Source organism: Pollicipes pollicipes, unplaced genomic scaffold (genome assembly GCF_011947565.3).
Source record: "Pollicipes pollicipes isolate AB1234 unplaced genomic scaffold, Ppol_2.1 Scaffold_6093;HRSCAF=7227_pilon_pilon_pilon, whole genome shotgun sequence".
Taxonomy (NCBI): domain Eukaryota; kingdom Metazoa; phylum Arthropoda; class Thecostraca; order Pollicipedomorpha; family Pollicipedidae; genus Pollicipes; species Pollicipes pollicipes.
In genome coordinates, this window is record NW_023596810.1 from 38,327 (window position 1) to 59,177 (window position 20,851).

The following is a 20,851-nucleotide window of genomic DNA, read 5'->3' on the forward strand; positions in this document are numbered from 1 at the left end:
TGACAGCACCGAGATCGCTGTCCTCATAGCGATCGCACTGCAGTGGCAAATATGGCAGTTTGGCACTAAATCTAGGCACCGTCCAAACGATGCGTGTGCCGTGCGCGCGCCAATGTCATTGGTTGGTGGACAAACGGCATGAGATTGAAGTGTGCTCTGCAGCATCTCTGCGCAACCCTCATAGTCAAGGGCAACCAAAACGAGCGCATAATCACATGTCTACACCCTTATGCACAAGGCAAATAGCGTAGGGATCTCCCGAGTCCGTTATATTTTAGTTCTTGACATCGGGATGGTCTGTGAGACGCTTATTGTGTTTATTCCACAAATCTTGAGTCTCTTACTTCTCCTACAGAGGTGCACAAGCTCCCCGAGCTCTCTCCTTCAAGAAACCCGCGATTAGCCATCTGTCTCACCATTATTTGTGTCATTCAAAGCAAGATTCAACAATAACCATTGTCTCCGTGCGTCTCGTGTATCTTTTCTCATCATTTTCAAGAAGTGCTAACAACGCGGGTGTGCATTTTAGCGGTCTTATCATCTGAATGCAAAGGACGAATGCAAAAAAGATCAGGATAGCTCACTGAAGCTTTTCTCAATTTGCTATCTGATCTTAGACTAAGATATGGTGATAACACAGCCGAATAGATTAAGACATTCTAAAGATGTCATATTTTCTAAGCTTATGACATATTCTAAATCATATACCTTCCTAAAAATATAACTAGCTATCTTCAAGCCTAACGTACGGAGCACAACCATGCCGATTGAAACCACACGCCAGGCTCATTCATGGCGCAAGTTATTCGACGTCAAAACATTTGCTCATGTGCTCATAACAAGCGAGGCAACACAAAGTGCCCAACTAGGCCGCCCAGCAGCCACAGATCGCGCCCACCAGCGCCGCTTTCCGAAATGTTAGTGCATCTAAAATGATTGATAATTCATGACTCACTAGCAGTGGCTTGCACCTAGGTGCGCCACCTGCCACCAATTCCAAAAGCAACATTTAAAAGAACGACGGCTCCGCCACTATGTAAATATGTCATATACCGTTTATAGTTCCAAAGTCCAACCTTGAAACTTGCTACCTTTATAGTCACATCGTGCGTACCTCTGTGATGGAGCCACCATCCTCCTTCTCACACGGTCACAAGCTTCAAACTCGTTTTGCCATCGATAAAGCTGAAGCGACACACTATGCACCGCAACACTTACACCGTAACAAGTTGTGGCATGGTAAGCATCGAAGCATTTTGCTATGCTGGTTGGTTAGGTTTTCAAGCATTCTGTGCGCTGCGTTTGAAAAACGTCCGCCAAATTCGCGGGCTTGTGCACCTCTACTCCCCTAGATTCACTCCTATTTCCACTTCCCAGGTTATTTTATGCCCCCACCCCCCTGTGCCGTTTTGGACCAACATGAAACATAAAATATATCCTCCACAAGGCTTTAAGTATAAGAAGTTTGTAAACTAGTCGTAAAAAACCGGCCGAATTGGTTTATAAAGAAGGGTGACCTGTCCACGCACAGCAAATGAACTGGGCCGTGGCCAAGCGGCTGTATCTTCCACGAACGTGTTGGCCGAAATCGACAGTCTCTTTTGAACCCAGCAATGTGAAAAAGAATGATTTGAAGTTATCGAAACAAGCAGCAAGTTTGATGGAATGAGTTTACTTGCAAACTATTGATATACTATTGCTCTAGTGTTGGAAAATATTGCTCTAGTGTTTTGGCCCTTTCTCGTGGTATTGCTGCACATTTATCCATAATTTCAAGGCGTTTTACTTGCATTCACATACTTTGTTATGACGGCATTCTTGAGTTATTCGATTGCAAGTCTTATTGCCGTAATGACTGGCAGCCATGTCCAGCTTTTTGTCCCATGTAACAAAAAGCATGATTCGTGTTTGAACCTTGCACAGCTTGCACTACATTGACTGACAGGCAATTGATGATCGTTATGTCTAGAAATCGTGTTCGCGAATGTTAGATGTGAGCGACTGGACGATTACATTCTTCTTGTCCTTGAATCTGGCATGGCCAGTGGGATGATATGATTTGAATGACGTTTCTGTGACGTCATGCATGCCTAGATGGCATTGAAATGGTCTGCACGGAATAGGCAGCACATCTTCGCGGGTGCGTAGCTCAGAAACTAGTGTGGTCTAGGTCTTACGGAGGACAGAACTGTCAACTACACTGAATGATCTTCAAGCTGTCATTTACGTTTAAAATCTCATGCAATTGTAAAACACCCATGTTGATTAGACATGGCAATTTTTACCAAATTTAATTGGGATGTAATTGGAACCAAATCAATTTCCATTGGTACCAATACAGGAATGTAAGTTGGTAGCAACTCCGAAGTTCTCGAATAATGGAGTACGCATGAGCGGCACCAATGGTTTATCGTTTGGGCTATCAAAATGACCATAAGCTTCAACGCCAGACCCGTTCTTGTATTGTATGATTGGTTTCATGGGACCAAATGCTCAATCGCAACAAATGACGAAACGGTACATGATGACGAAATAAACTTGTCTCAACAATAAACTTAACCGGTTATTTTGCAAGGTCTGGCGGCAAACATATGGCTGCATCCCTTGTTTATCCAGCTTTGTATGACTGTAGGCACCTAATCATGCACTGTAGGATTAGGTGCCTGTGGAATGCGGCGAGACATCAGGTGCCAGTAGAATAAACAGTTACGTGAAAAGCGCAAAGACGCCTCCAGTACCCTAGCTGTGCTTAATTGTGGTTGTGATAGCACGAGTTTCGCCACAGTTTGATACGCCTTAGAGTTTTGCCATTCGCAGCAATTTGTATAACCGCCTAGTACCTTATGCAAAGGGGATAATGGGAGCCACTGCTCGTGCTGAGGGGCTGTTATTCAGGCTGTGCACCATTGTCAATGCTGAGGACCACTATCTATGCTGGAGACCACCGTCCACGCTGGGACCAATGTCCAGGCTGGGGAGCACTGTCCACGCTGGGACCAATGTCCAGGCTGGGGACCACTGTCCACGCTGGGACCAATGTCCAGGCTGGGGACCACTGTCCACGCTGGGGACCACCGTCCACGCTATGACCAATGTCCAGGCTGGGGACCACCGTCCACGCTGGGACCAATGTCCAGGCTGGGGAGCACTGTCCACGCTGGGGACCACCGTCCACGCTGGGACCAATGTCCAGACTGGGGAGCACTGTCCACGCTGGGGACCCCTTCCACGCTGGGACCATGTCCAGGCTGGGGAGCACTGTCCACGCTGGGGACCGCCTTCCACGCTGGACCAATGTCCAGGCTGGGGGAGCACTGTCCATGCTGGACCAAGTCCAGGCTGGTGAGACCACCGTCCACGCTGGGACCAATGTTCCGGCTGGGGAGCACTGTCCATGCTGGGGACTGCTCGATCCCGTGCTGGGGGGGGGGGGGGGGGGGGGGGGGGGGGGGGGGGAGGGAGCACGCCTAGGCTGAGAATGCTGGCCATGCTAGGGACTGCCTGTCCAGGACTGGGACTGCTGTGGGCGGGACAGGGATGGTTATGCAAGCTGGAAACCTGGACAGGCTGGCACCTGAAGAGGTTGCGGTCCTGATGAACAGGCTGGCTACGTACGCCCGGACTAAGGACCCATGTCCTGAGGCTGAACTCTTGCTTTGGTGTTTGTTACCGGTGTATGGTTTATACAAAACTTGGACAAGACAACTTTTACCGCCTACCCGAAATCAGCCTTATCAATTTTAAGATGCCAATCAGCTGTGCAAGAACATTTGCACGTAAACCGTGACTCACAGCTATGCCCAGATCCATTTGTCTGAGTGGTCTGAAATCCTTTACTTTCGTTGGCATCTGTATCACTTGTGCTCAACGTCCTCTTGCAATGTTTCTGCCATGCACTGATGTGCTGTCTACGTGGTTGATTCCAGGCAAGACGAATTACGGCCCAGCCTTCTACTCCATGGACCTGTTCGTTGTCTTCACCGTCGTCACTCTATACGCCTGCAACTTAAAGGTGGCGCTGCCGGAAAAGGCCCACTTCCGTCAAGTCACCAAGGTATGCTGGGGCTGAAACACTGATGAGGTTACACTGGGTGGCATTTCTAGTGGGGTGAACTAAAAGGAATGGTTCGCGTTTGAAGATATTAAAGCATGAGATATGACGAAACAAGCTCATTTATAACTACTGGTACGTTTTTAAAGTGGAAAGCACTGGTCTAGACAGCACAATTCTCTGTCCAGTAAATATGCTCCTCAATGCGTCATAGTTTGAGCACTTCATCATGCCCTGCACAACGTTGATTGAGAGTAAATTGGCGGCCGTTATATATGGAAATCGCGCTCACTGATGCTAGGTATAAACGCCTGAACAATGCTATTTTTTATTTTGATCAACGCATGACTTATGAAATGGCAGGATTGGTGTAACGTTATTATGACGTCATGAGTGCCACAATGACTTTGAAATGCTCTCCCCGATATACCCTTGTAGTGAGAGTGTATCGCCTAGTGTGGCAGTCTACACGCAGACACGTGGTTCCGGACGCGCTTCGGTGCGCTGGCGTGAATCGTATCGAGCCGGTTGCTATTGACTCCTTCACTCGTATTAGGTACCTGGCTGATCTTGCCAGAAGTGATATGCTTGTTTTAAAGATTAAGCCATGCACGTGTCAGCACAAGCCTCACTAAGATGAAAACGCGATGGCTCATTGAATCAGCTATGATTACCTGGCCGAAACAGTGAGATATATTACCTATAGGATGAGAGGCCGAAAGTTGGACCAGATTGAGGACGGATAGGAGTTATAATTTCCAGGGACCTAAAAGCTAAAAAGTCATGTGGGGCTGCTAGGAGCAAGGCACTTTGAATGCTGGGATTTATTACAGCAATGTCCATTACAAGAGCAAGAATGCTGTCCAAAAGTTGTACTCAGGTTATGTCAAACCACGCCCAGAGTATTGTGTATATATCCCCATGCTTCCACAGAGATATAGATAGGCTTGAGAGAGTGCAGTGAAAAACAGCTACGATGATAAATAGGTTTAGCAACTTAAAAAATCAGGAAAGGCTTCAGGCCTTGAATTTGTGTTCACCGAAATGTTATAGACTTAGGGGATCTAATACAGGTATTCAAGATTATGCGAGGGATAGACATGGTCGATCTACAAGGAGCACTGTTAAAGACGCCGAGACTTAGAGGAAGCCAGTTTCAATAAGCATAAGGTAGGAATAGGACTATGAAGAGGCAAGTGTCATTTAGTCAAAGAGCAGTGAATCATTGGAACGGACTGCCAAACGAAGTTGCGGGAATTCCCTCCCTAGCAACATTTAAACATCGTTTGGACAGGTTCTATCTGCCTAAGGATCTCATCTATAGCTACATTCAGGCAGGTCAGGTGGTAAGATATAGTCAAGGATGGGTGCGGCACCTGGGTTAGGTCGACCTCGATGGGCCTTTGTCACTCTTTGTTGGCCTGATGTCTTTATGTCTACGTCTATATGCCCAATAACTATCTACTGAAGCTGCCACGAGCCTTTTCGCCTCCGAGTTTGACCTGACCTGACCTCAATCATCACACTGTCAAGCAAACCGAAAACGACGCCGATGTGCACCATCCTAGCAAATTTGTGACCACGACCTACCAGTCACGCCCGTGGACCTAGCCACCGTTCCCCTCACTGGAGCGGCCGTTCGCGGCCCCATGCTTCCTCCAGTAGCGGGTAGGTAGGATTGGACCTCCTCTGTGTTGCCGACATACGAAATAACACCGAAAGAGATTGTACCCCGATGACATTGAAACTAGGGTGGCACAAGTGGTTACCAGGCAGACTAATCCGTGGAACGGCGTGGCCTCTGCCCAGCGTTGGCCCGCAGTGACCTCAGGCCAGCTTTCCCAATGAGTTGGACTTGTCCAACCTTGGAATGTGGGGAAAAGTAGAATCTGTATGTGCTGCCGCTGCATCGGTGGCACGGCATGTATAGGTGATCTCGATGCATTTGACCCTGACCGTTGCTATTAGAACCCACGTGAAGGTGATGCCTGTCTGGTTGGACCCAAGTTGATCGTAAGAGCATATAAATTAGGGCTGCAGACTAGTGCTCACGCGTGCACCCATCTTGGATGTAAGGGCGCACACACTGGTTCATGTGCACGCCATAGAATCTCATCTTCAGGAATGTGGGTGAGGGTTTTGAAGGTGGTGTCCTCGGCCAAATGGTGTATATATATATATATATATATATATATATATATATATATAAATGCATATAAATTCATATATGAATATACACACCACACACATATATATATATATATATATATATATATATATATATATATAAAGATTCATATATATACATATGTATACATGCAGATCTCTCTCTCTCCTCTCTCTCTCTCTCTCTCTCTCTCTCTTGCTCTCTCTCTCTCCTTCTCTCTCTCGTCTTTTTTTCTCGTCTCTCTCTCTCCTCATCTCTCCTCTCTCTCTCGCTCTCTTCTCCTCTCTCTCTCTCTCTAATTCACTGCATGAGGCCCGTTATGCCAGCCTTTGTCAGGGTAGCAATGAAAGTAGCCGTTGAACCTCATACCAAATGGTTGTGTGTACAGTCCACATGTTGGGACAACCTTCTCATCAACATGTTGTCCTGTTTCAGATTCTGAAACGCCCGGAGACCCTCGTTTTCATATTAGCTGTCGCCCTTTTGGGATCCATGTGGGGATTTTTGGAGAACTTCCTCTTTGTTTTCCTGAAGAGTCTCCAGGCACCAACGTATTTAATGGGTACGTACTATCTTTAGATGTACCGACATAATGGACTGATCCCAAAGATACCATGTAACGGACCGTAGTACGGTGGTCTTTCTACCCGCTGGTCGCTTCAAAGTTTGTTGCACCGGTCACAGCTCACAACTTATCTATTTTTTCTGCGAGCTTGTTTTCGGTCACGTTTGTTCGCAAAGGTGATTACCTCCAAGCACCTTGTGCTTTTGCACGATGTTGCCAGATGGCGGCGATGGGTAGCTTTGCATACTGCATGTACCGTAACTGCCTACCATACCTTCACCTCATACCGAAAGCACGTGTGCGAACATTTGTACAAAGCAGCGTCGTGTGCAATCTCGAGTGTCCAGTTTGGTGTGAGCGACGAAGCACGGCCAGCTGGCCTCACCCAGCTTGTTAATATTCATGAATCGGCGCCACTTGTAAACCAACGGTGTAAGTGTCAAGACCTGAATGGGGAAGAGCTACGCTGAAGATGACGTCAGAGTGCGCTGCGCGGCCGCATCGGTGTCGCTTTTTGGAGAGAACGCAGCGCAATCGTCGGAAAAAAACTTCTGTGGAGTGTCATACTGCAGAGGTCATCTTAGCGCTCAGAGGCCAGGGCTCTTTCGGGATTCGAAACCGAAACCAGCGGGGAGCCGAAGGTGCTAACCACTCGGCTGTCGCGCCCTCTTCGCTTCTCTGTCGTGAGCGCTCTGAGTCCGGGTTCAGTGCATCAGGTGCTACTGGTTCTCTCGTTTTGCGGTAGACCCTGTCGCGTAAGCGCACCCGGCGTGGCATGATTACGCTCTGCATGGCGCCGCGTGGCCTTGAATTCTGACCTGCGATGCCTGAGCCGACCTGACCTGACCTTCCGTTTCAGGTCTGACCATGACGGTGGCTGGCCTAGCATCGCTGCCCTTCAACTGGTGGTCAGACGCCATCTGCAGGAAGGTCGGCCACATCAACGTCCTCCTTGTGTCGTTCGCCGGCTACACCTTGAGATACATCGGATATTCCTTCATCAGGTGGGAGCCGCCGCTGCTCGTACATCATAAGCTGCATCATTTGTTCGGATGAAGAACTCAGTATAGGCCATCGCTCAGGGCGATTTCAACTCAGCGTCAGCAATGCGAGTCGTATTTTGTGGCCACGTTCCTGCAGCAATGCGGTCAGCATGTTCACTATTACGACGCTTGTCGCCTTCCTTTAAGCCAGCAACAGTCCGGAAACACTCGGCATGTTGCATACTTCAATGTACGGTCATTGTACGCAATCTCCCTCAGTTTACGCACTCTCACGATGTTTATGCAAGTGCTTGATAGAGAGATCGCGCCCGCTGGATGTTTCACTTGCCCTGGCTGGACTTCAGGGGGGGGGGGGGGGGGGGGAGGGGGGAGGGGTGGCCGAGGCCGGGTCAGCACAAGGTGCACGGGCTTTCTCTGAAAAGAACACCCCAAATGCGTCACCACGCCAGTCAAGAGACCGACCCCGGGCTGCGGCCGAAGTGGGCAGCCTTGTGCAACTTCACCTACTGCTCTGACAGCCTGTACTGCTCCGCGGAAGAGCGTCAACTGAAAACGAGTCGTTTATTTCATCTTGAGTTCCGTAGCGAGATTGCTATATACAGTATTCTTTTTTTCCACGTCCACTGCTGGCTTGTCGCCTTCTTGCATTCCGTTGTAGCGAAGTTGGTTTATATGCGTGGCTGCGAGTCTAGATATGCCGTTATTGCTTCAAGCGTCCTCGTGAGAAAACGTAACCGGGATAGGCACCGGTGGTAATTCTCATCCTCGACCCAAGCATGCTGGCTCATTTATAGTGATTAATGTCTCCCTCAGCTGTGGTGCGGTGATCGGCCACTTCTCCCCTGGCACGATGACCTCCCCCCAAATGCCGACATTGCGACGTCTGAATAGTTTAAAAAGCGATTAGATGAAACAAGTGGTGAAAATGAAGTAGACGCCTGTTCAGGACATAAGCTGGCTTTGATGCTGCAGAGGTAAAAGCTTGCCTCCCCTGATAAGCCGTCTCCACAACTTAAAATTTGGCGCGCGACGAGTGTCCCCATTTTACTCTACGTCGCTGTGGTGATGGCGAAGACAGCTCCTTCATGGTTTGTGAGCTGTTCCGGAAATCCCGCCGATGAATGGACTCACCTGTCTCATTCGCACTGAATTCGCGGGTAGAATAATCTGACGCACTCTGTGACGGACTTTGTTAGCCTAGTTCCGTTCCCGGCCGTGTAATTAGCTGCGACAAACACCGAGAGCGAGCGGGAGGCAACAGCGTTGGGCAACACGAGCCTAGGCAAAAACAGACCACTAAGGTAATTTAGTAACCTTCGCGGCGATAGCGCAGGCAAATAACTGTGCGCGATACGCGTGGGTGTCTCTCCGCGGGCAGAGGGTATGTAAAGTATTGAGGTGACCCTGGCCGGGCGGCGAGCCCCCCCCCCCCCTCCCCCCCCGAGCGGTCTGCTCTGGATCACGGTAAAAACACTGCATGGCAGCGCTGCAAGATGGCGGCGATGGTGATACATTGACTGCTAATATTTTGAAAGAAGCGGTCTCATTGCATGCGGGATGAATGAACATTATATCTGAGGGTTTGCAGAATGAGTTTTGCTGCGGTGTGACGTCTTGGTATTCATTGATAAAACATTGTAGTGCTGGGTTAGCGCATTAAGATTATAATCACAGGCATTACGTTTCATGAAACTGAGTAATCACCGATGCATCTGCATAGTCCAGACCGCATATCATTGGATCAACTCTGCGCCAAGTCACCTACTGCTTTTCGCCTCACCGCTGTAGCTTCCAAACAGGACAAGTGGAGAACGCGGCCATTAGAGCTGCAGTTGTTTCCCTCGGAAACCTGACTACAGCATCGTCTTCAGTCACGGCTCTTGCTGCTTGAAGCTCACGTTATGCGCAGCGGGTATACGGGCGACGCAACATAGAACCGCCAATACGCGTATTCTTACTTTATGGGTCATAAAAGCAATGTTGTCCTAAAACATCAATGTAAGTGTTTGCCCTTACTGCACATTTCCTTTGTTCTGAATGATCAAACACTGTAAATATCCCACCTTATAAAGATCTTTATTTTTGGAACATCTTGGTGCATTTCATGAGGATACACTTTTGGTGCCAGCTAGGTAAAACACGCTGTCACATCCATACATAATTTTTTGAAAAGACGGTTCATTTTCACATGCAAACAAGCTCACAAAATGAAGTCAGAAATGCACTAAAAGTTAACAGCTCCGATGTAAATAGCTTTGCCAATCACTCGTGTTCACATCCCTATGCTGTTGCAGAAGTGCAATTACATATGAGTATCATACCAGAATCCGCTTAAGTTGTCATCAAGCGGCCAGCAACGCCAGTGGCCCGCCCTCCGAGGCCACCTCCAGGCGTCGCACCTCCCCGCTGTCCTCTCCCCACCGCGCGGTCGACCCAGCGGCCGGACTGCCTGCCGTCAGGGGCTCTGGCAACACGCCGTAGCGGATCGACGGCGGAGTGGAATGTGACCGAACTGCGGCCTCGGGTAAATCAGTGCCGGATGGTGACGATCAAGATCATCCGCCCCCGCGCTGGATGGGAGCTCACTGTGGAGATATAGAGCCGGCCGTGGCGGAAGGCAGCTGGCCGTGGCGGGAGACAGCTGGCCGTGTCGGAAGGCAGCCTGCCGTGGCGGGAGGGAGCTGGCCGTAGCGGAAGGCAGCTGGCCGTGGTGGGAGGCAGCTGACTGACGGGAGACAGCTGACCGTGGTGGGAAGCAGCTGACTGAGGCGGGAGGCAGCTGACCGTGGTGAGCGGCAGCTAACCGTGGCGGCAGGCAGCTGGCCGTGGCAGGAGGCAGCTCGCCGTGGCAGGAGACAGCCTGCCGTGGCGGGAGGGAGCTGGCCGTGGCGGCAGGCAGCTGGCCGTGTCGGAAGGCAGCCTGCCGTGGCGGGAGGGAGCTGGCCGTAGCGGCAGGCAGCTGGCCGTGGCAGCAGGCAGCTGGCCGTGGCAGGAGGCAGCTCGCCGTGGCGGGAGGCAACAGCTCGACAGCCGTGGCACAGTCGCCCGACGGAGGGATGATGGATCGGATTGGGCGGGGATGACGCGGATAGATGTAGTGCCGAGGTCGCGCCGGCGTGCTCAAACCAGCACAAACCCGGACGGCCGGTGGGTGGCGTGTGACAAGACAGCTACCGCCGGGTGACAAATGAACCGGGAATTGAAAGCCGACAACGCAAAAACAATGACGAAGCACGGCGCATCTTATTTTAGGCAGCGCCAGTCCCATCAGATAAGCGAGACGTTTCCTACCTGTGTTCATTTTTAGGGAGTCCTTTTGATAGTTCACTGTATGGTGGTGAAATTAAAGCACCTTTGTAATTGCCATCCTTCTACGGTGATACGTACCACAGGCACCACCTGCTTTTCAAGCCTGGCCGAGTTTACAAAAACTGAACTGTCGGTACACCGTTGTGCAGATTGCGGTGTGTTGGGTATCTCTAACTGTGAGGTGACTCTGGCGCACCCAGTGACCTCGTGACTTTTAAGAAGCGCAGCTTTTTGCTGTTTCGTGGTGGCTCTGTGCCACAAACACGTCTGATAAAGCTAACTGATGCATCTGCTCGTAAGAGGACTGAGAGATAAGAGTGTTGGTTACACAGCAGTATGCCTGCGTTCGGGTCAGCCTTGCGAAGACGTGCTATTCAATACAATTAGTTTTGAAAGCCAGCGGGCATTGAACAGCGTATTCAGTGGGTGGGTGCCACTGCGTACATTTGGACGACCTTAACAATAAAGCAAGTTAAGACTTACGTAGTGCATTGCATTCACTAAGTGCATTGCGAATAAAATTATGCATATAGATAAGACAGTGCTAGTAGCCTTATTCCTCGTAGGGTAACCTAGGAGAATTGGAAGACAGAAATATTGATACTTTGGCTACGTGGTTTCATTGAAACGAATTATTTGATATTCGTTTCGATAAAGGAATGCATCCAAGATATAAATGCATCTGTCTTTCCATTCTCCTGAGTTTCTACAAAGAATAAGGCTATTAGTGCTGTCTTAACTTAACACGCACCCGTGTGGCCGACTGGATACCCTTCACTTGGGTGAGGGGTGTAGGGGGGGGGGGGGTCAATATGACCCCCGGAGATTTCGGGGACTAAAAAAGCTAGAGACACCAAATTTACAGGGTGTGTTGACCTAAACGTGACCTCAATTAGGTCAAAGTTTGAGGTTCCTAGGTCATGACCTTTGCGTCGAATAAGGTCAAACGAAGTCAGAATCCAGGTTGACCACTAAAGCACTCCCAGAACATAAGTAGCTGTTTCAAAGCGAAAGGTCACTTGCTCATTTAAAGTCAGTGACCTCGCTTGACCTATTTAAGGGTCATGGGGACCAAAATCATAGAAAACTGCTCTGAGTTTTGCATTTGAATACAAGACAAAAATTACGCTAGGCAGTATGTTTCCAAAAACAAAATGTTGACCCGGGTCATTTTAGGTCAATGACCTATTCTGACCTCTAAAAAGCCCATGGAAGATGCATAATGGTGTTCCTGCAATCGATAAATTCGAAATAAGCACCAGAAACTATCCCATACAGCGAACCCTAGAGTAATAAAACAGGTTGGGTTTGACCTTGGTCTGAACTTCATACCTGACTTAAGGCCAACGTAATTTGCTCATTCAGTGTTTGTGCTGCCTCAGAAAGCATCTCAGAGACGTATGTGTACTAACGTCAAACACCTCGTTGTTGCATCAGATTGAACAAATCGCTAAAAGCTGACCTCGCTGAAACCATGACCTGACTGAAGCGCCATAGGTCAGCGACGTCATGAGGTACATCTCAATTTGTTATACCAAACCAGTCGCTATTCAATTGTCTACAGCTTTCAATTAAAGCTAGTCAATTGTCTGCAGTTTAAAACTTGGTGTGGCTACGCCGCGCCGTTCGGAAACCATTCTGGAAAAACCTTCGGGGGTTGATTTGACACCCAACCGAGCGCGTGTTAAAACATAGCAAATTGTGTCCACACTAGGTTCCATGATTAGGTTTGTGCGTTCAGCCTTGGACGATGACAACGAACGTGTAGCGGCTCCAAGGCCTTGAGACCCGCGCGTTCATCGGCAGCCGCTCAACTTTTTAAAAGTTGATATTTGTTGCACTACGCTCTTCTGTTGCGTGTTGGTCTATCGTGTGCTCCCCTGGCGGTGAGTATGCTTACCTTAATGTACGTCTCCAAGGAGTTAATGAAAGGGGCCACATATCAGAGGCACCACTTTCTGAGGTCGGTTTTTAGGGGCTCAGCCGTATGGATTGACCAAACCTGCCCCCAAACCTGATTTCTTCCCGGATTTCGGCCCGCTTGAATTTAAGGCTGCATAGAATACATTCCTTTAGATTGCGTAGATTCGAAATTGTTTTCATGCGAAGGAGTGAGCTCCCTTTCAAGTAAATGTGAGCCGCCTTGTCGTGGAAAAGCTTAGAATAGGATGTCATTCACGGAAAAAATCCTTAGTGAAATTTAGTAGGCGGTTTCTGACGACTGCCACGGTCGGCAATCGTGTTGTGCAATCACCATAGCCACGATTATAGGACAAATAGGGCTTGCCATGTTGGGTAAACATGCGTTATTTTTCATCTGAACTACCCTGTTACTTTTAAAAGCCACCGTATATGGTGACCAATTGTTTTTTTATCCCAATCCAGGCGTTATCATTTCAGAAAAAAAACTTGTCAAACATATACAGACTGGCCTAACATAATAAGGAGTTGCATAATATAACACAAGGTGCATACAGGATACTATTTGGTACATGAAACATGATGCTAATAATGTATGTAGTTACCTTTTACCAAGTATACTAATAGTCGAGATAACCGTTCTCCATTTATCTATCCAAGCATTCCCTCTGCTCACATGCATTGAGGCGGCGGATGAAAGCGTTAGAGGGGGGGGGGGGGGGCTGAAGCTGCATTGGGAGGGGCTCCCCCCGGAAAGTATATCGAGTGACGCCCCCGTTACAAATGCCACGCGCTGTTTTTTGTACATAAAATATCCCTTGGCAGGTGTTACAAGATATTTTATGTACTACACTGCCTCGCGCATTTTCCTTCCGGTCCACTAGCACGTAGTTGGCAAATCCTGGTCCCAGCTGGACACGTTGAGGTGTCTACCGCTGACTACACAAGCGTTGACTCTAAACTAGTATCACTGGCTCACGCTACCCTAAGGCCGTGCATACCCCCCAATCACGGGGCGGCATAAATCTCTTTGCACAGTTCGTCGTCAGTGCAAGGGAATTCCATTTGCACCTAATTTGTTTGCTACGGTTATGTCTGTCTGGCTATCCGTCTGTCAACATGTACACATTTCTTAGCCTGACATACAGCACAGATTGCATCAATTGCCGCGAAATGTACACGGTGGGCTTGACCATCTGACCTTCTACCACGGGTGACGATTTGTATTCTTCTGTGAGGGCCTTGCCCCTCCCCCCGATGTCGAGTTGCCCCCCTTCCCAATGCTGGCCTGCCCCCCCCCCCCACTTTTTGTGCTGGAATGCTACAAAAAACGTGGGTAATAGATGACCATACACAAGATTATCTTCTTTAATTTTTCTGCGTAGTGACGTCTCGTACCATTCTCATAGCAAAAAGTCATGGCTGCTCTCACCACAAGGTGAAGATCGTAACAGCTGAACGGATAAACAATGCAATAAACTTCACATACCTAGCGCCATAAGACACGCAATGATCTGTGAGCTTAAAGTGAAAAGCTCTGGAATATGGGTATGACCTAAGTCCTTCTGGCTAACCCCGTCCCCGTGCCTCACAACCAAAATGCATGCTGCCTCCCATGACCGTCACAGAAGAGCGCCATCAGCGCCCTAAGGTGGCCTCTAAAGGGGCGCTTTTACGTGCCGATCAGAAGAGGCGCGTGCGTCCAGCGCCTACCCCCTGGATCCAGCCCTGCATGACTTCTATACTGCTTGAATTGAAGACTTCTATAAATTATCCAAACATTTAACACGTATATTGCGTTTAATTTAAGCAAAGTGGGCTAAATCCGGTGAGAAAAAATAAGGTGGGGGTAAGGTGTTAGGCCTTCGGTTCGCCCCCCCCCCCCAATAAATTACAAAAATGTATAACCGTGCGTTCTACCACATAAAATGCGCCGGTGTAATGCCAGTGGCGTATTTATTCATATATATATATATATATATATATATATATATATATATCTCTCTCTCTCTCTCTCTCTCTCCTCTCTCTCTCTCTCTCTCTCTCTCTCTCTCTCTCTCTCTCTCTCTCTCTCTCTCTCTCTCTCTCTCTATCCATCTATAAACGTCACGCTTAGAAAAGATGCGCTGCAAAGCTACTTACCCAGAAAATTGTTATGCGTTGCTCCCAAGCAACTACTGCTGTGAGTACCGAAGTGGCAGGCATGATAAATACACATTAAACACAGAAGTAACATGCGTAAATAGGCGTGTGCTGCCGAACGTGTCAGCAAAACAGAACAGGACCAGAAAGAGTCTGGGAAACACAAATATCCAACGTTAATTAACGTTATGGGGTAGGAGTTTCTTGTTTAAAGTAAACGGCACGAAGGAAATGCGCTGGTTAAACAGCGTTGTAGTGCTTAATACCGATTATGTTAACGGTGCTCAATATTTCGGGCTGTGCTTATCCTCATGAGCCCATCCCCTTTCTGACTGTTGAGGATGAGCGCACAGCTCGAAATATCCAGCGTTATTTCTTACAATCTACGTTCAGGGAGTCCTCTATACCTACGTCCACCCAAACAAATTTGCAAATTTTCTCGATTTTTTTTTTCGGTTTAGAAAGCATCCACTGGAACCATTGTAAAGTGAAGTTAGCCGCTGCTTTATTTCATGCAAACGTTGAACGTCTGATTTCTGCAAGTTATTGACCTTAAAACGCACATGCAGAATTGGTCTCGCGGTGCCTTTTGGTTTTTATTTCCGCTCTGGTCGCCAGGTAAAATAATAATTAAACGAAGAAAACCGTGCACCTGATGAACAAGTGGGCTACATCCGGATATTTTGGGGGCAAAAGGCCGTTAATCGTCAGGGAGGTCTTTGTCAACCCTGTGCCCTGCCCCCCCCCCCCCTTTGGCAAGCCTCTAGCTAATCCTCTGTCTATGTACAAAAGAAGATTACGTGGGCTTCGTTGAATGAGAGGCAAATGAGTGCCTGGTAGACCCATTCATACCTAAAGCCGAATTGGTTTAAGCTTCTCGAAGGCTTGTTTTCTGATGTGGCATGGTGTAACGAGAATTCACGAGAAAATAAATGGTGCAGCAGGTATCAATATACATGCTTTACACACCGATAAGTGGTGATACTGATCCATAAACGTGCAGCAAAGCAGTCATGCGGCCAGTCCTCAGTCAGCCAGGGGGGGGGGGGGACGGCCAGGCCAGGACAGTGACACCGACGGCAGACGGGAGAAGGGCCCGGATAAGCCCGTACACGCGTCATGCATGCAGATCGATATGCATGAGAAGCAAGTCTGCAGAGCCGAGGTGATCGAAAACATGCTGCAAAGCTCGAGGGGAGATATGTTTAGCTCCTCAAAGCAGGGAAATGCTAATTCATTCAGATCCTGACAGACTCAATGCACTGCGAGGGACACACCACGTCACAAGGCGAGAAGGAATGTTTGTGGCTGGAGGCGGCGTCCTATCAATGCCACGACGCTGGCCCTACGCGCAGCAAAGCAAGCAACGACCACGGCTAAATGTCTTTTGGAGGTCGCGGGTGCGGAGAACGGCGTTGCGAGAGCAGTGTGTCGGAGTGGTCCATCGGTGGTAAACAGCTTATAAATCTTAACTTAGATCTACCTCACGTTGAGACACAAGTCCGCATGGCGTCACGAGTGGCGTCACCATGGCGTCACTGGCACCATCCTGACATCACTGGCGCCATCCGTGACGTCAGTGGTGCCACCCGTGACGTCACTGATGCCAGCGGTGTCGCGTCGTCCCGCAGCGACGCAGGTGGAAAACGCCTGTCGCCACTATTTTGCCTGCCCATTTGAGGGATATGCGAGACGTACAATTGCTAAACCACAAGAAAGATATGAACCACGCGCGTCAAAAAACGGGTCCAAATTTCAGGAGTCCGGCGTCAGCCAGTTATCTGGGCTTAGGGACGCGTTGACAGCAGCGGCCATTTTGCGCCCGAGACTAGCGCTACAGCAAAATAGGAATAGCCAATGTTGACGGGGAGACAACTGAGAATTGTGTCGGCAAAAGTGTGGCAGACTAGGAGAGGCGTGACGTCAGCTTCATGAGAGAGGCGAACGGTATCGCCTTTCACGCCGATTGCCGCAGGCTGACTAAACTCTTGGAAGGAGTCGGCGTCGAACCCGCGGCTTTCCGTACGCGGTCGAGATGCCAATGCCTCCACACCCACGTATGCCATCTTTTAAGGAGAAAAATCCTCTGTCAGCTGTTTCACACGCGTTTAACCTCGTCGCAACTTGTTTCCTGTCAGAAATCCCTGGCTGTGCTTCCCGTTCGAGCTGCTGGAGGTGGTCACCACTCACCTGATGTGGAATAGTGCTGCCACCTACGCTGGACAACTGGCGCCGCCTGGGCTGCTGGCTACACTCACCGGACTGGCTGGAGCCCTGCACTACAGCTTTGGTACGTAGCCTGAGCATGCTGAGCTCATCGTGATATCCCAGGACGTGTGGACCAAATGCTTCATCGCATCCCAAGGGCTTCACTAAATATGTGTTCTCATGCGTTCCTTTCGACCACGTGTTATACTTGAGAACGCGGAGACATTCACAGCGCCAAGGCATCTGAGAGACCAGGAGCTCATATGCCTCGTATGTGATGAATGCTTCCAACATCTCATGCACCGTCAGCTTGTGATCATAAACCAGTGGGCTGGAGGGCATTATGAAAGCTTGATCCTATCTGCGAGTCCTCCTGCTATAAGAGAGAGTCCTCCTGCTATCTGCCAGTCCTCCTGATATGAGTGACGGCAGGCCCCGTCACCGTTACCAGATGAGTTCGAGTGTTCAAGCAGCATCAGCATCCACCACTTGTGTTTATAAGGCTGATCGGAGCTCTAAGGGACCGGAACCTTTGTCGTGATCTCGGCACGAAAATGTTCCCCGGGTTTAAACTTCCTCTTCAAAGGTGGCTACCAGTACCCAATGGCAGCATGTCGCGTCCGTGAAAAACTGCGACCCTTGGAGAGAAGTACAGGTACGGCGTTTGTCGGGATGTTCCCAGGATGCAAACGATCGTTGGCCTGTTGATCTGAGTGTGTCATGCCGACTCATGCCCAGCATGACAAACTCAGAGTCCTCCGTTGGCTTTTGCGACAACCGGCGATGGATGGCGACATTCTAATGGTACGTCCCCAGCAGCACCAGGGCTTCTCATCAAGCCTTTCTTTTTTACTCCCTCGGACTTCGCCCCGCCAGGAAAGGAATGATGTATCTATGAGCTTCGATCGAGAGGGGCTTTGTCTTGCAGGTAGCATAACGACCAGCTTGGCGTATTTGCGAACATGTATATTCATTGGCGGTCCCTCCGCGTCTACAAACTCGTATGGGGGTCATGGGGGACCATAGGAAGCATAATAAATACGCGGGAAAGACAGGGACTTCTTCAGATTGGGTGTTGAACGAGCGGGACACGGCTTCTAAGATGGCGGGAGATGACAGCGTGGCAGCAGGAATCCGAGGACTCGTCGCGTGATGACATCACTCGCGATAACGTCACTCGTGGCGACGTCACTCTCTTGGCGTCACTCTTAAGACTGCTACTCGGCCATGGATCGCGGGATCTCTAAGACGGTGTTCTTTAGCCCTTCCTCTTGAACGTACCCTGACTTGACCGACCGACTTGACCTGACTTAACGGGCCGACCGCGTGAGCGAGGAGAAAAGGAAAGCTCGCGGTACTGAGGTGCCGAAGCACGCACGTCTGGAACAACACTGACTCACGCACGCTTAACCGCCGGCGGTCACCCTGGCCTAGTGTCAGCCAGCTGGGGGGGGGGGGGGGGGGGGGCTAATGTGTCCCGGTGACGACTCGGCAGCCACGTCGTCGACTTCGAGCAGTGACGAACGCCCCAGCTGCACCATACCACGTGCCGGGTTTGGCCGGTCGCCGCCGCCAGCTGCACCGTGTCATGTGCCGGGTTTGGCCGGTCGCCGCCGCCAGTTGCACCATACCATGTGCCGGGTTGGGCCGGTCGCCGCCGCCAGCTGGTGTGACGGTATGGCACACACCTCGTCTCGAGTATCCTGGCGCTGCGAAATCTGACACATTACGCTTCGCGGCCGGCCTGCTCGCAGCCTTGACATGTGGTCAACCTGTCCGTGGTCTCGCACGACTATGCCGTCACATGGTGCTAGAGAACCTTCACATGGGCTGAGAGCATGCGACACGCAGCAGCCACGACCTCCTCGTGCCGCCAGGCCGCGGCGTCGGCAGCTTCATCGGCGGCTACCTGATGGCGCTGTCCGGACCGGCCTTCACCTTCCGGACCATGGGTATCGGCAGCGGCGTGGCCGGCGTGCTCTACGCCATCGTCTACTACGGCTGCCTCCGTCAGAGGATCTCCCAACGAGAGGAGCGCCAACGTGGTCAGTTCCTGGCGCCCCCTCCCCTGGTAACGGTGCTCTCCACTCCTGCAGATTGTGGCAGGGATGTTACAGCTTGTTTGGCTGTCTTTTGCTCGGGCCAGACTTGCTCGGGCCCGTGCATGTTTCATGCCGCCTGTCCTTTTCCAACGAGTACGACGAACAGCATGTTTTGATCATTCGTAATGCCAGTAAGTCGTAAAACTGCCACCAACCATTCCATATCCAGTACAGCAGGCAAGTGCATCCCAGCTGACCTACTTCATGCTCACTCGTGCCTGTCGTGGCTATACATCTCCCTCACAGCAGTGTGCTTACTTTATCAATGCGGCGACTCCTCCACAGCTAAGAAGACCCAGCAAAATGCTGACCCGATGGAGGACCCGCACGAGCTAGCGGCAATGCTGGAGGAGCACGCCATCGCCACAGTGTAGTGCCAACAGTGTCCTGGCGGCCGAGCCGGCAACGCTGGAGGAGCACACCATCGCCGCAGTGTAGTGCCGACAGTGTCCTGGCGGCTGAGCCGGCAGGAGCACACCATCGCCACAGTGTAGTGCCGACAGTGTCCTGGCGGCTGAGCCGGCAACGCTGGAGGAGCACACCATCGCCGCAGTGTAGTGCCGACAGTGTCCTGGCGGCTGAGCCGGCAACGCTGGAGGGAGCTACACCATCGCCGCAGTGTAGTGCCGACAGTGTCCTGGCGGCTGAGCCGGCAACGCTGGAGGAGCACACCATCGCCGCAGTGTAGTGCCGACAGTGTCCTGGCGGCTGAGCCGGCAACGCTGGAGGAGCACACCATCGCCGCAGTGTAGTGCCGACAGTGTCCTGGCGGCTGAGCCGGCAACGCTGGAGGAGCACACCATCGCCGCAGTGTAGTGTCGACAAGTGTCCTGGCGGCTGAGCAGGCAGGCATCCCGCCATAGAGCCCTCGCCACAGCGGTGACGAACACCTCGCCCCAGGCAAGCAGCTGGAGCGACGAGACTCGCTCCACAAAGCCGACTGAAGCGGGCGTTATGCGGTCGCTGGGGCGCTTCAGGCGCGCGTAGTTACGTCAAGCCGTCCAGTAGGGAATTCGAGCCATCTGGCCCTCATGCCACCATTCATTGCTTGGTGAAAGAGATTGGGCCTACCAAAAAAGTTGTAAAATTGCCTTTCTCTTGGTTAAGGCGTGAATTACGAGTCCAAATTTTGATTTTCACCACTGGAAATGTCGAACAACGCAGACGTGCTCCTTTTACACCTTTCTCCTCAGCTGAGCTCGCAATCATGATAGGAACAAAACTGCCTGCTCTATTTAAGAATATTAAAAATCTCATAGTCACTATGTGACGATCATCTCCTGTTAGACTCAAGATAAACCTATGCTGCGGCATTGACGTAACGTAGAGAACGACGCCTGGTAAACAGAAATCTACGAGCTGGAGTCGGAAGAACTCTGCGAC

The 20,851-nt window shown here is 50.4% G+C and overlaps 1 protein-coding gene and 1 long non-coding RNA gene across 2 annotated transcripts; both read left to right on the forward strand.

Annotated features, from left to right (window-relative positions):
• The first annotated feature begins 3,994 nt into the window (after positions 1-3,994).
• On the forward strand, positions 3,995-7,861 carry LOC119105234 (uncharacterized). The gene is made up of 3 exons (XR_005095032.1): positions 3,995-4,054; positions 6,654-6,780; positions 7,643-7,861. It is a non-coding gene; the product is annotated as an uncharacterized LOC119105234 (long non-coding RNA).
• A 6,573-nt stretch (positions 7,862-14,434) lies between these two features.
• On the forward strand, positions 14,435-20,278 carry LOC119105238 (major facilitator superfamily domain-containing protein 6-B). The gene is made up of 4 exons (XM_037228707.1): positions 14,435-14,454; positions 17,297-17,448; positions 19,244-19,411; positions 19,754-20,278. Exons 1-4 carry the CDS (start codon positions 14,435-14,437, stop codon positions 19,840-19,842), a joined length of 429 nt encoding a protein of 142 aa, XP_037084602.1. The 3' UTR covers positions 19,843-20,278.
• Positions 20,279-20,851: the final 573 nt, after the last annotated feature.